The sequence below is a fragment of the Hyaena hyaena genome, unplaced genomic scaffold (genome assembly GCF_003009895.1).
Source record: "Hyaena hyaena isolate Hyena2069 unplaced genomic scaffold, ASM300989v1 scaffold_382, whole genome shotgun sequence".
In the NCBI taxonomy this organism is placed as follows: Eukaryota; Metazoa; Chordata; class Mammalia; order Carnivora; family Hyaenidae; genus Hyaena; species Hyaena hyaena.
Window position 1 is genome coordinate 1,076,136 of NW_024081015.1, and position 13,882 is coordinate 1,090,017.

The following is a 13,882-nucleotide window of genomic DNA, read 5'->3' on the forward strand; positions in this document are numbered from 1 at the left end:
ATGACCTAAGCGAAAGTCGGACGCTTAACCGACTAAGCCACCCAGGTGCCCCGTAGTGTGGTGAATCTTAATTCTAATACTTTATTTCCTTCTTAAATTATCTTAGGCAAGTTACATAGGGTCTCTCCAGTCAAGGATTTTCTATTCCATGACTGCATAGGATAGAAACCCAACTGAAATTATTACCTGGAAAAAGGGTGTGGGGTGGTTATTTTGAACATTATAGTGGGACTCTTAGGTTTCCCAGTAGCTGAAACTGCAAAGGGGTTAAGAACCAAGATTGTTTTTCTGTGTGTCTCTCATGGGGCTTGTTTTCTTTCCCTCTTGTGATTTTCTGCTTCACACCATTCTCTCTCTCTATACTGGTGGTTTTTATTTACCTCTCAGCTTATACATGGCTCATCATAGTGATGCTGAGGGCCTTTTCCTCTGAAGTGCACAGCTAATAGGTCTTTCCTCTGTGTTGTCTAACCCCTGGAAAAGAGAATAGGTCTGACTGACTTAGCCTACCCTGAGTGAATCCGCCTTAGGTCAGGTGTCCATACCTAGCTGCTTGCTGCAGTGGGAGATAGTTAATTTGATTCTTCAAGACTCTGAGTACAAGTAGGCTGTGGCCGCTGGTGTTGATACCCAGAACTATCACTCTGGTCTAACATTTGGAAGGGAATGGGAGATGAGATGGTGGACAGAGCAAGTATAGATCAGTTTTTTGAGAAGTTTGGTTGTGAAGCTAGTGGGAGAATGGGCAATAATCAGAGGGAGAAAAATGATTGAAGGAAGGACTGAACATGTTGAAATCTGATAAGAAGCATATGTAGAGAAGGAGATGTTGAAGATACTTACAAAAGGGAATATTCTATAGTGGCACGGTTTCTAAAAAGGCAAGAAGGGATTCAGTGCACAGGAGGCAAGATTGTCTGTAGGTAGACTGAAGGGCATATCTTCTCTGATAAAAAGAAGGAAAGAAATTGATAAAATGTTTAAAAAGAGGACCGCAATTTTACAAATAGAAATTGGGTTTATTGGGGAAGCAAACATTATCCTGTATATTTTAGTATCTCTTAATGGCCCTAAATTATTGGATACAGGTTTAATATTTCCCCATCTAAAGAGTTATATAGGCCCTTCCATAGGGGCAATCTTTGGTTATGTGAAAGAATAACTTAATCTTCAAATGTCTCATCTGATAGGATAAAAATGAATATAGGATATTTAATTCCTTAATATATTCTTTCTTTTTATTTCCATCTAACAGCTTTGTCTCTCTTGTTTTTCATAGGCTTTGGTGAAGCACGTCCAGTCTAAAGGATATCCAAATGAACGTTTTGAACTTCTCACCAACTTCCCTCGAAGGAAACTCTCTCATCTGGACTATGACATTACATTACAAGAGGCAGGCCTTTGTCCTCAAGAGACTGTCTTTGTACAGGAAAGAAATTAACATCATGGCCTGACCTCTCTCAGCTTACCCCTTTTTTCCCTTTTCCTGTGAGATACCATGTCATTAAGTATGCGTTTTGGCTCATAGGACCATAGAGCCAAAATTGGGCAAGCAAGTCACCTGCCTTCTCTTTTATTTCTTGCTCTCTCCTATATTCAGTCTCTTCCCCTACTCTACCCCCTTTTCACTCCTCTTCTGTTTTCTTCTTTTGCCTATTATTCTTTCTTTCTTACCTAATCTGGTGACCAAATGGAAGTGTAAGAATTAGACCTCCTAGTACTGGCAGCAGGAAATGTGTGTTCCAATAAGTGGTCTCTTGCATGGCACTTTTTTGGGATCAAGTGATAATGTTACTCCTCGGGCTCCTTTAGTAAAGGAATGGCTAGATTCAGAATAAAAACAACCTCCTTTTTTTGTAAGCCCCATTTTGGATAGGGAAAAGAAATTCTATAGCACTTTGTTGTTCCTGTAAGAAATATCACATAACAAAATATCCAGGCTTTTGTTTACATGGAAAAAGCATCTCTTATAATTATTGTTCATTATATTTAAGTTTTTTTCAAAAGATTCCCATGTTCCCACTTAAAATTATTTCCATGATATGTGTTATTGGCAGATTGAGTGTTAAATGTAGGGTGAATGGCATGGAGTGGCTTTCAATATCCTAACCTGAAACAGCTTTCTTCATTATTACTTTATAAACTGTATTGATCCTGCTAGTCCTGGAACGAACGTTTAGTGAGGCAGTTTTGGTGACTAGGATAGGAAGGTGCTTGCTGTTTTTGACAGTACGGCATATTAGTTCCTTTGACCCTTCCATTATTTGGGTCCACAAGTGATCTATAGGAAGGCAGCTGTTCAATTAATCATGCAGTACAGTGGCTTGTGGTTGTAACCACTATGGTTATTGATTGTCCTATGTGCTTTAAGGCATACTTATGTATGTCCCGGGGGGTGGGGGGGAGAAAAAGATGCAGCTGAGAGTTGCTGACCATGTTCCTACGGTTAGAAAGAATGATTCATTTTTTTACCCCTGGTTGGAACAATTTCTAAAAGGCTCTGGTGACTGAATGAGCTTAATTCCTCTACTGTTTTCTTGCAAAAGTTATCAAAACTGAAAGCCTCTCTAAGGCGAAGACCTTTAAATTCAGTTTATAAGACAATATTTAGTAAGGGAGGTGAAGAAGGTTACCGGTAATCTTCAGATGTTGTGGGATTCTTCTGCCAACAAAAGCCACATTCAGACTTAGTTGGTGAAAGCTTTTTTCAGTATTATTTAGAAGAGACCATCTTGAATCTATGTAATACTGTCTGACTTATCACCTTCACCATATGCTCAATTCTTACTTTGAGCTTTAAATAGAGTCCTCTGAAGGGGTAGTAGTGATTCTGGTGGCAAAATCAGAACTTTAACTTGTTCTATAGAATGGACCTATTTTGTCAATTGGGGATTTGAATTGATTGATTCTTCTACTTGAGGAACATACATTGTTATTGCTCAGAGACCTTTAGTTTCCATCTATTTTAAGATCATTCTCTTGGCAAGTTGGGGATTAAGAAAAAGATGCTTATTGTGTTGCTAGTACACAATTAGAGAATATGGTTTCTAATGGTTGGATTTTGAGGGACCCTTCCTAAAGAATGAGTTATGTATCTCCTCAAGGAAATCATGGAAAATTCTGTTTATTCTTCAGTGAGTCCTTTTGAATTAATGTTCTTACATTTTTTTCTAAGTCTGTGTAAGTGCTTATGTATAAGTATATAATTGTATAAATATTTATAAATATATTTATATAATTACAATTTCATTTATATCTTGAGTCAAAGTTCTCTCTTTAGATTGGTGACTGAGTAATACCATTTTGGTGTTTTTCTCTTAGGCTCTCGAGGCTAACTAGCAGCTTCTCATTTATTGAGGAAACATGGTTTTCATGTTAATTCCTCAATTGTATCTCTGAACTTGGATAATATACTTGCTATCTGAGGAATAGAGCTATATACTAGCAAAGGTGCAGTAGAAGGTTAGAAAACTATTGGTAGTAGACAAAGTCAGAAATTAAAAATTCAGGGAGGCACAGGGTAAGAACTGAGGGTATGCCCAGCTTTGGTGCTGTGTTGGCACCCATCTCCACTCTCAGCAAAGTCACAGCTCAAGTCCAAATCTGTCAAAAATGTGAAGTCAAGAATTTTCCCTGTGGGACTCTGTTTCATTCTTTTACTTACTAACTTCTCTTTATAAAATGTATCTCAAGATCCTGAGACATGTTCATTAATGATAGGTTGTAGTTCTTTTTGATGAGGTCAGCCGTGGCATATCCATTTATGACAAACCAAAGTGACTTTTTCAATTTGGATAACTGTGAGATGACCGAGTATATATAAAGTGATTTTAAGTAAGCATATCAAAGACTTAGGGCATGAGATACTGATCCAACTTAGATACAGTGGCGTTTTTAGAGTCCAAGATGTAGAGGATTTTATTTTATTTTGAGGCAGAAGTGTAATTATCCTGGGCTTGATACAGAAGCCCATGGGGGAGGGATTATGTATTGTACATGGGAAGAGTAAGTAAAAGAGAAGTACTGCTTCGCTCATGAACTCCATTCACTAAAGGAGAATGCTTCCTCCATTTTGTCTTCTTTCCTCTGCAAATTCCTTTGTTCTTTGGAGGAAAGATTTTATTGAATAGATTAAATGAGGCTAGTAAGACTAGTAAGATTAGTTAAAAATAGTCGTTCCTTACAGGTATTGGAAACAGCTCAAAAGAAAAGATGGGGAGAAAAAGAACAAGGTAGACTTTGAGAAGGACGAGAAACAAATATGGGGAAATTGAATGAGAGCTAGTGGGGGAAAAAGTGACAGGAAACATCTTTAGAATTTGATTTAGAAAGGAACCAGAGAAGAGAAAGAACAGAGGGAAGAACGGGGAACTAATTTTGAGTAACTAGCATGTGCTCGGTACTTTATGTGCATTTTCTCCTTTAGTCTTCCTAAGAACTCTACAAAAATACACACTTTACCAATTTTGTAGACAGGAAGAAAGTGAAGTCCATGGAACCTGTTCAAGATGTCACAGCTAGTAATTGGCAAAACCAAAATAGGCATCCAGGGTCCAGGCGTTTTTTACTCCCTTGCTGTAGTCTCCTACAACAGGGGAATCCACTAACCCAAAAGGTTATCTTCCTGTGTTTGGCTCTGTAAATGATCATTTCGTTTTGTTTCCTTTTAAAGCTTGTGGGATTTGCACTATGCCTATAAATTCTTACTTACGCCACTGTTTTTGAGGGACTGATTATTGCTTTTTAAAAATGCACTGATAAAAATGTGAAAGGAAAATATTTGGCATAATTTGCCAAGAATAAATGGAAAGATAAAAAATAATTTTATCTTTTTTAAACATTTTTTTGAAAAGATACAATTTTCTTTGTCCCGTCCATACCAGATTATTGAACTCTCTATGTGTATATTTTTAAATCTTCTATAAAATTGTACTTCCTTGACTCTAGAAGTCAACAAGTATTTATTGAGTCCTTAAGGTTGAAAATGTCTTGAAGTCTAATATCTGGTTTCTTCCTGTTTTATCCAGTTGGAAAGATACACTACACATGAGATAATTGAAGAACATGTAAATGTTTACCTTTCTGGGGCTGAACTATAATTACAATAAAAGTTTAGAAAAGGGAAAGACTTGGGTAGGCTTTCATTTAGGAAAGTCCACAAGAAACTAAAACTAAAAAGTGGCCAACACTGTAGCTCAAAGTTTTTGACTCTCCTGTATTCTTTTGTTCTACCTTTTGTAACTACTAGATTTAGGGGCACAATGTTTATCAGTGGTGTACACCCAGCATCCAAGTAGGGAAGGATTATTGATCTTAGGACTAAAGATTTTAGCTAGCAAGGATCTCACTTGGACACTTAGGAAAATACCAGAGGGAGCCGCTAACAACTGGAAAATGAAGGGAAGATTTAATTTCTCTACCCGGGTACAAATGAAATGCATAAAGGGGCACTATAGATAGTCATGAGTACACTTAGGTAACAGCTCTGCTACTAATAGAGAATTGGACTGGATTAATAGTTCTGTTTTTTCCACATTAAAGGACACATTAAAGTTTGGCAGCAGTGGGGAATCATGTGGTTACATATTAATAACATTAAGACCATAGCTGGAGAAAATGTGCATATGAAATTACAGGCCCTTTGCAAAAACTCTAGGAGCCCACAGACTGTAGACCACCGAATTAGACTATCTCTGAAGTCCTTTCTACTCTAAAATTTTATGCTTCTAGTTTCTCTTTATTATATATTATCCCTAGGCTAATTAAAAGTTTACTTGTTAATCAGTTCTTTTGCTTTTTTTCTGTGTCCAGGTTTCATTTGCCCAGTAACTTCATCTAACCCCACTGTGTGACTAAAATCTCCAAAAAGGAGAGTATCATAGTTCTAGATCTAGTTCATCTAGATCACCTAAATGATTCATCAATTTTAAAAACTTCATGCTGTGTTTAAAATCAGTGTTGAGTATGACTAAAATGTAATTAGTGAGAACCAAGTATTTCACTGACACCAGAATCAAATTTTATTTTACCTGTGTGCTTAAAGCACTTTATTGGATGAACAAATGTTAGGAAATTGATTTGACTGAGTTGTAAAATTTATACTTGGTTTTAGCAGAAACAACTTTTTCAAGATCTAATTAGACCAACTTTTAAAAATATTTCTTATCCCACAAGAGTGTATCTCCATTATGTCGTTCATATTCTCTCTCTCTCTCTCAATCTGGCCCTCTTTCACTTAACTACTCAATAGTAAATAATGGGTCGCAGGTTGCTGAATAAGTGATGGCTTGTGTAAAACTAAATGAGATAGGAAGAACCATCCCTACTGATGAACATGGCATTTTTCCAATAATACAAGCCTTGATGAAAAGGCTACTTAAAGACAGCTGTGTCCTATGATTATTCAACTTCATTGATTTGCCTTGCATAGCATATCAATTATCGTCTTGCCTTGACACTTAGTATTGCATTGTACACAGTTTAGAGTAGTGGCAAGAATGTTCTTTAGTACAGAAAATAACCAACAGAGAATACCAAGGCACCACTATCTTGATTTCTCTTGTTACGTAGAAATTTGGTATTTCAGTGCTGGTTATTTTGGTCTTTGACTCAACCTGTGTGTCAATTCTGCTAAAGAGTTTAGAATCAAGACTATTTTTAATAGAGATTATGATGACTTTGATTGTTTTCCCATGAAGTGATCTTGTGATTAAATTATTGGATGTTACACGAAGGCCGTTAATTAGAAAATCTTTTGATCCTACTTTCTCTTTTACTTTTCCATTCTCTAGTCTCAATTTTTTGGACATCCATTCACTGAAAATTAGTCATGACTTTTAATGAAATTAGCTATGCTTAAGAAGTTCCATTTCCAAGTTTGAATATGTAACATTTTAAATTTTCTTTCATAAATTTAATATATAAGGGAAGAATTTGAAACAAATGGTTTTATAGCTCATTTTCTCTCTGTACCTAAGAATTCTCTTATTCCGTATATAGAATGGCTAGCTCCATGATACCCATTCCCCCTTCTTTGTCCTACAGAATGCTTTGTACTGCTTAGAATCTCAGTCATTCTTATAAACATGATAATTTTTGGTTCAAGCTTTTATTTGCTATATGATTTCAGAGGTGAGCAGTCCAATATGAACTACGTCAATAAAACAATTTAGCATTTCTGAAAAGCATTTTCAAGAGATAACCAGATTTACTTGGATTAGAGATACAAATCCAATGGTAGCATTTTGCCTGAACAATCCCACATTAATCTCTTAATATGGGAAGTTGCCTTCTTGTACTTAATTCTGTGGCAACAAACAGCAAGTTTTTATTGTCTGGTATTTCCTATATACAGACCAAAATGCCCTAAGATTTTATCTTACAGGGTCACTTGAGTCTTCTATTAGGAAGAATAGTCAGACTACGCTGGACTGAACATAAAAATTTTATCTGCATCAACACAAGTTATTAATCTAATTGGGCTGCCATGAATCATTCATTTATTAGATGTAAATAGATAAAATGGGAGACATTTCAAATCATTGGATAAATTCTGACCTGGAATTGAATTCTTCTCTTAAAATCTTTTATTTGCTTTTTTCATAGACTCAGTATGAGCATCTTAACTAATAAGGGAGAGATTCTCGATCTGGAACTGTTTCCTGCCATTCTGCTTTTTTTCCCTTTTGTCAAGCTTGCTAGCTTTAGAAGAGTACGTGTTACCAGGTTCTATTTCAAGTTACTGACTTTGGAATGCTGATGCTCAACTGGGTATCTGAATGTTTTCAAAAAAATGGTTTTATAGTATGCTTTTCTTGGAGCTTCTGTGTTCTTAATGGAAAATATCAATAAATTATGTGATTCGAAATATAAATAGGTTTTTTTACCCTAATCATGTTCTTAACAATAACTTTTTGATGATCTATTGCCCTGTAAATTAAACCTCACATGAAGTTACTGTTGCCACCAGAAAATCCCCTTTTACCTGCTGCTAATTAGAATGAAAGTAGTATGTGATCTCCACTTTTTAGTCAATGAGTGTAGCAAGCTTGTAGTAGGGGCTGCTTTTCTTATCCATTTTGGGACTTGGGCCTTGTTACTTTCTTATGTTTATCCCTTCAGTGTTGGAAAGGCTGTTTAAAACTCTTGCTGGGAAACAAGACGGTAAAGCTATGATATAATCCTCTAGTCTTAGATATAGAGAAATGAGTACCAGTTGATGCTAACATGATACTTAGACTTTGAGGGGCTTTCATCCAAGCTTTGGCATGGATCTTTTATACACAATTTTTTCACTCCTTTAAAAATCTTTTCTAGAATGGGTTTCTTTTTGATTGTTAACAACTTCTAAGCATCTGGTGTCTTTTTTTTTTTAACCCTTTAAGAAAAGTCCTTTTTCAAGTAGGTATTGATTGTTCCATGAATACTCTCAGGAGTGTTTGTAGGCTCTGTGCATGCTTTGTATGAGTTCAGTTTGAACAATGCGTTTTAAACATTTTTCACATCATTTCCCAAACCTCACTTCCCATCTTATTCAGAGAGGTTAATCAAGGAATGAAATTTGTTTGGGGAATAGGGATGGGGGTGGGTTGGGGACTTGAGTGAGGTCAGCTTGGGGTGTTTGCTTTAAAGTGTTTCTCAAGCAGTTCCTAACAGTATTTAGAGATTCCCTGGGAATCCTTATTCTGGACAAAGTGGTGGTCTTAGTGAGATTTGCATTTTTAATGCAGGACAGGCTCTAAATTTAATCTGTAGTGTAACTTTGTTATTGAATCCAAGAAGATCATGGACAGAGACAGTGCTCCGATTTTAGCATTTCTGGCAAGTGCTCCCTAAAAGGCACATAGAGTACTCAGTTTTCTGGGTTTTTAATCCCATGGTGCTAGGAGATATTTGTTCCTGCAGCTCTTCTCAAAAGTGGGAAGAAGGGTTTGGGACCAGTGAGCAAGGGGCACCTGGATCATCCACTAAACTTTTTTGTTCACGACGCCCTAGAGACCCTCCTGTATATCTAAGCAAGTGATAATTAAGATGCTAGGGAAAGCCTTAAATTTGAAGACACATGGAGGTGGTAGAAAATCTAAACTTGGAGGAGGAGAAAAACATGCCATTAGATAAAGCGGAGCTGTGACTGCTGGCTAAGACTCCATGGAACTTCCACTTGCTCTAAAACCAGGGAAATCTTAGATAACTGGGTGTGGTATATCTATAGATACACATAGTCTATAGGTAATTAATTTCTCAAATGGGGGTCTTTCAGTTGGTGATCCTCTGGTTTTGGCTGTACCAAATTGTGAATATTGCTGTGTTGTACCCAGTTGCTTTATATCGGTACTGCAACTTGAATGGGGGGGAGGGGGTTTGGGGTGGGAGCGGGAGGGGAGTGGGACGATCAGTCTTTTGAAGACATCAGCTCACTGTGCTGAGAGAGGGACCAAACTCAAGGAAACCTCTGATCTATAAATTCAACTGCTGCATTTTTTATAAATACATGTAAATGTCCTGTTGTAATATTTGATCTTGGAAATAAAATCAAAAACTTTTCAGTATTAGTTTTTTGTTACTGTTTTTATGAGAAAAGACTGTAGATATTACTTTAATATCATCCGGGTTACAAAAGCTTGCCCTCATATTATCATGTTTAGCACACAGTATTTATTGACAAAGGTTGGTTCATAGTTGCATTGTCAAGGATAATGTTTGCTAGCTTCTCTGATGTTAGTAGTATGTTGAACATTTATGGTAAGTACCGTATAAATGTTGGTCAAATTGTCGTGAAATCATTGGGTGAGCTAGCTTTTTAGGAAAGTAAGATCCTATAACTCAGTATTTGGGCAATTCAAGCATGTAGTCTTTGAGACCAGAAATAATGACTAAGGACTCAGTTTAAACAAGTAAAGGAAAAAAGAATTTCTAAATTATTGGGAGAAAAGCCAGGATACATGATTGTATTGTGTCATAGAAATTGAAGTCACTACCTAGCTCACAGTAACCCCAGGAACCAGTTTGTGCTATTTCCCTTGCTCTTAAGGAACTATTCCTCATCCCCATGCTTCAGCAACCTACCCTGAGGGGACTTGCCATCTTCTTTCCAAGACTGGGTCTCCCTGGCCACATGGGTCAGCCAAGGGTTGGACATAAATATTAAACTGGATTGAGAGGGAATGTCTCCCATTCCTCCAGGCACAGAATACTTCTCCTTAACTAGCCTGACTGTGTGTCAAATAATAGAAATGTGGGGATGAACACAAGGCACAGCCCTGTCCTCAAGGAACTTACTTTCAGTTAATACAGACAAACTGAAAAATTGATTCAAGTACTGTGAAAAATAGAAAAGCCGTTAGAGAATTCTGCTTTAAATAAGCTGTTGGGGAGTTAACATTTAGGCTGAGACCTGAACGATGCAGAGAAGGTGGCCATGCCCAGAGTAGGAGGGAAACCTCCAAGCAGAACGACCACTGCAAGAGCGGGGGAGCAGGAAGGTTTCTGATGTACTTGAGGTATCAAGAAAAGGCAAATGCGTCTGGCATGTAGTGAGCAAAGGGAGTGGCCTAAAATGAGCGAGGTCATACAAGGCCTTAGTAGGCCCTGGTAAGGAGCTCAGATCATGTCCCAAGTGTAACGAGAAGACATTGTTATGTGGGCAGTGACTTGGAAGAGAGCCAGAAGAGAGACTGTCGCAGTGATCAAACTGCAAAATAGAGGTCACCTGGACCAGAGAGTGAGTGTGAACTGAGAAGCAGCGTATAGAAGTAGAAATGGAAAGACTTCCTGTCGGATTAGATGTGGAGGAATGACGGAAAGCGGGAGAAAGAAATCAAGAATGACAAGAGTTTCTGGCAGGACGCGGTGTCGTTACTCCTACCTACGGATGCAGGAAGACATGATCAGGCAGGTTTGGTGGGGGATCATTTTGGACGTGTTCACTGTGATTCTTCCAAGGGTAGGAGTACTACAGGAAGTGGACCTGTGAGCATGAAGCTTGGAGGAGAGGTGGACTGGAATTAGAGATCTGAAAAATCAGCATTACAGAGTTTAGTCCCATGAGAAAGAATGAGGTTGTCTAGGGAGAAAGTTAAAGCAGAGGGTCCAGAATCCAGGTCTGGAGATCACCCAACAGCAAGAGGCCCAGTCAAGGAGATGCAGCCAGTGAGAGAGGAGAAACACCAGAGTGAGGCCAAGGGAAACAAGAACAAGAATTTCAGAAAGGATGTAGAGGCCAACTAGGTCTAATTCTATCCTGGGGTCAAGTAAAAAGGACAATAAAGGGTTAGATGCAAAAAGTCACTGAGGAGACCAAGAAACAATCTCTGATGTTGGAAATAGAAGCCTAATTGGAGTGGATTGACGTTTGTAATATTTGTACACTAATGAAATAAAAAGAAAAACAATACTTCCTCTTCAGTGGACTGGTATGAATGGCAATTCTTTCAACATCTTGTATCTTCCTTTTTTTCTCCCTCCAATTAAGGGAATGTGCTCTCCTGTTTAGTCAGCTGTCAGTTGAGGTTGGAGCCCACCCACAAGGAAGCTGACAGTCTGTCATTCTTATTTGGGGAAGACTGGCCTGATGGTCATCATCTTTTCCCCTCCCTTCTGCCAGTGAATTCCATGTTCTCAGCTTCCTCTATTCCTTGCTCAGATTCCACCTCCAGAGCCCCTGGTAACCCTCAGAATGAAACATCTGTTTGTCTTGTTCTCCTAAGCCTTTCAGTCTTGGTTTACAGCATTAGGCAAATTATTTTACCACCCAAGCCCCATTCTTATCGTGTGCCTCTCCTAGACTCCCGGTTGTTTCTCCCTAGAAATGTCACCACTAAAGTGATAACTAGCAGTTGTGTCTCCAGTGGAGCCAAATTCTAAGATTATTAACACATCTGTAAAAAGATAACGCTTTAGTTCTTTTGTGGCAGTGCCCACACCTCTGTTACCATAGAGGCTTACTATAGGGACGTGAAGAATTTGAACTAAAGCTGGCCTTACTAAGTAGAACTGTATATTGCAAGTATGTGGTTTCTAAAAGAAGCATCTTATTTGTAAGGCTAATCATTGAATTAATTGTCACACATTTACCGTAAGGAGCACAGACCTATAGCTGCTATCATAAGCCCCTAAGAGGTTTGGTACTTTAAGGGATTAAAGCCAAGTTCTACTGCTTCCCTTTGCTCCACAAGCACTATTTTAATGATACCCATATGAGAGTGTCAGCTGTTAGATAAGCCATTGAGTTGGGAACAGAGACACCTTCTAAAAATCTGAGTGATTATCTGGCAGTCAGCCATCAGATCACTCTAATTGCCTAAGTATCAGATTTCCAACAGATACTGCATATAGAATCTTTTGCTAAGCTGAGATCCAAGAAGAGCAGGAGGGGAATAACTCATTCTAGACATCTCACATTTTATTTAATTTTCAAAATAAACTTACAAGGTAGGCATCATCTTATAAATGAAAAACTTAGGCCCAGACTATTACTGGGGCTCTGTAAACTACCCAAGAAATACTAGTTAGGTATTTGTGGCAGGAATTGAGACCCAGGTCCCTTAGGTACCAAAGCACCACGGTACTGCCTCTAAGAAGAAATACCTTAAGATAGTTGGAATCTGGGTTGGTGATGGGATGGGGGGAAGCTCAAGCATCGATGTGTGCAACTGTGTAGAGCTTACAGTCAGATAACAGGGTCATTTCCCCAACCTCATTCACTGTTAACCCTGAGCAAGTCAAATTCCTCTGCGCTAGAATCTCTTCACCTGCATAATAAAACTAACCTAACATGTATTTTACTTGCTGTAAGTCTGTTGTAAAGATCTAATGAGATAGTTTGTAAATGTGTTTTGTAAGGTGAATAAACGTTTCTTCTTATTATAAAGCTTTGTGAGTCCTCAGCCTACTATCTTTTATCAAAATTCAGTTCTCTGGAAAGACATAAGGATTCATTTAGGCTCTAAATGATTCCCTTTTTCAGTGAAAATGAAAACCAGATTCTATTTAATGAACTTTTCAATAGTTATTTACCAGCTTTTGCTCCACGCACATGTACATCTGCATACATAGAAAGCTGCTCGTGTGTAGTTTAAAAAAGATTTAAGAGCCAGTTATAATTATCCCTTCTCATATACATGCATCAGTGGTTTTCTCAGTATTATTTGTTTTCATCATTAGAGGTAAAATCTCTATGCACAGAGACTATGTGTGTTACTTCATCTGGTGGATAAATTAGTTCATTCACCAAGTGACTCTTGATCTCCTACCATATTCTAAGCTCTATGGTAGGTTCTGGGTCTACAGAACAGAGTAAGATACAGCCTCTGCCTTCAGGGATCTCACAGTTGTGGGAGAAGAGGCATATAAACAGCACAGATAAACTGAATGCAGTTGGAAGTGGGCAACAAAAAAGTAGTGACTGTAAAGGAAAGAAGTGATAAATGGGACTTAATTAAAATCAAGAACTTCTCTTCATCAAAAGATATCATTAGAAAGCAGAAAGGCAAACCACAGATGAGAGAACATTCATAATACAAACATCTGACAAAGGTGTCATGTCTGAAATTATAAAGAACTCACACAAACCAGTAAGAAAGAACCAATAAAAACTGAACATAGGACTTGAGCAGGCACTTCTCAAAAAAGGAACTCCAAACAGCCGGGTAAGTATATAAGAAGGTGCTTGCTTACTCATCAAAAAAATTCAAATTAAAACCACAATGAGAAACTACTAAACCATTGGAATGCCTAAAGTTAAAAATGTTGGTGAGAATGGGAAGTAACTGGAACTCTCACACACTGTTGCTTGGAGTGTAAATTGGTAGGCCCACTTTGGGTTTCTGATAATTACCAGGGAATTAAATATCCACCTACCCTATGACCCACCAATCCCACTCCT

At 37.9% G+C, this 13,882-nt stretch overlaps 1 protein-coding gene across 4 annotated transcripts in view; it reads left to right on the forward strand.

Annotated features, from left to right (window-relative positions):
* Positions 1-9,078, forward strand: part of UBXN7 (UBX domain protein 7) — a 61,252-nt gene extending 52,174 nt beyond the window's left edge. For all 4 annotated transcript variants that reach the window (XM_039250841.1, XM_039250842.1, XM_039250840.1 and 1 more), the window contains one exon: positions 1,280-9,078. In XM_039250841.1, coding sequence (XP_039106772.1) covers positions 1,280-1,441 — 162 coding nt within the window. In that variant the 3' untranslated portion in view covers positions 1,442-9,078. The remainder of the gene's footprint in view (positions 1-1,279) is intronic.
* Positions 9,079-13,882: the final 4,804 nt, after the last annotated feature.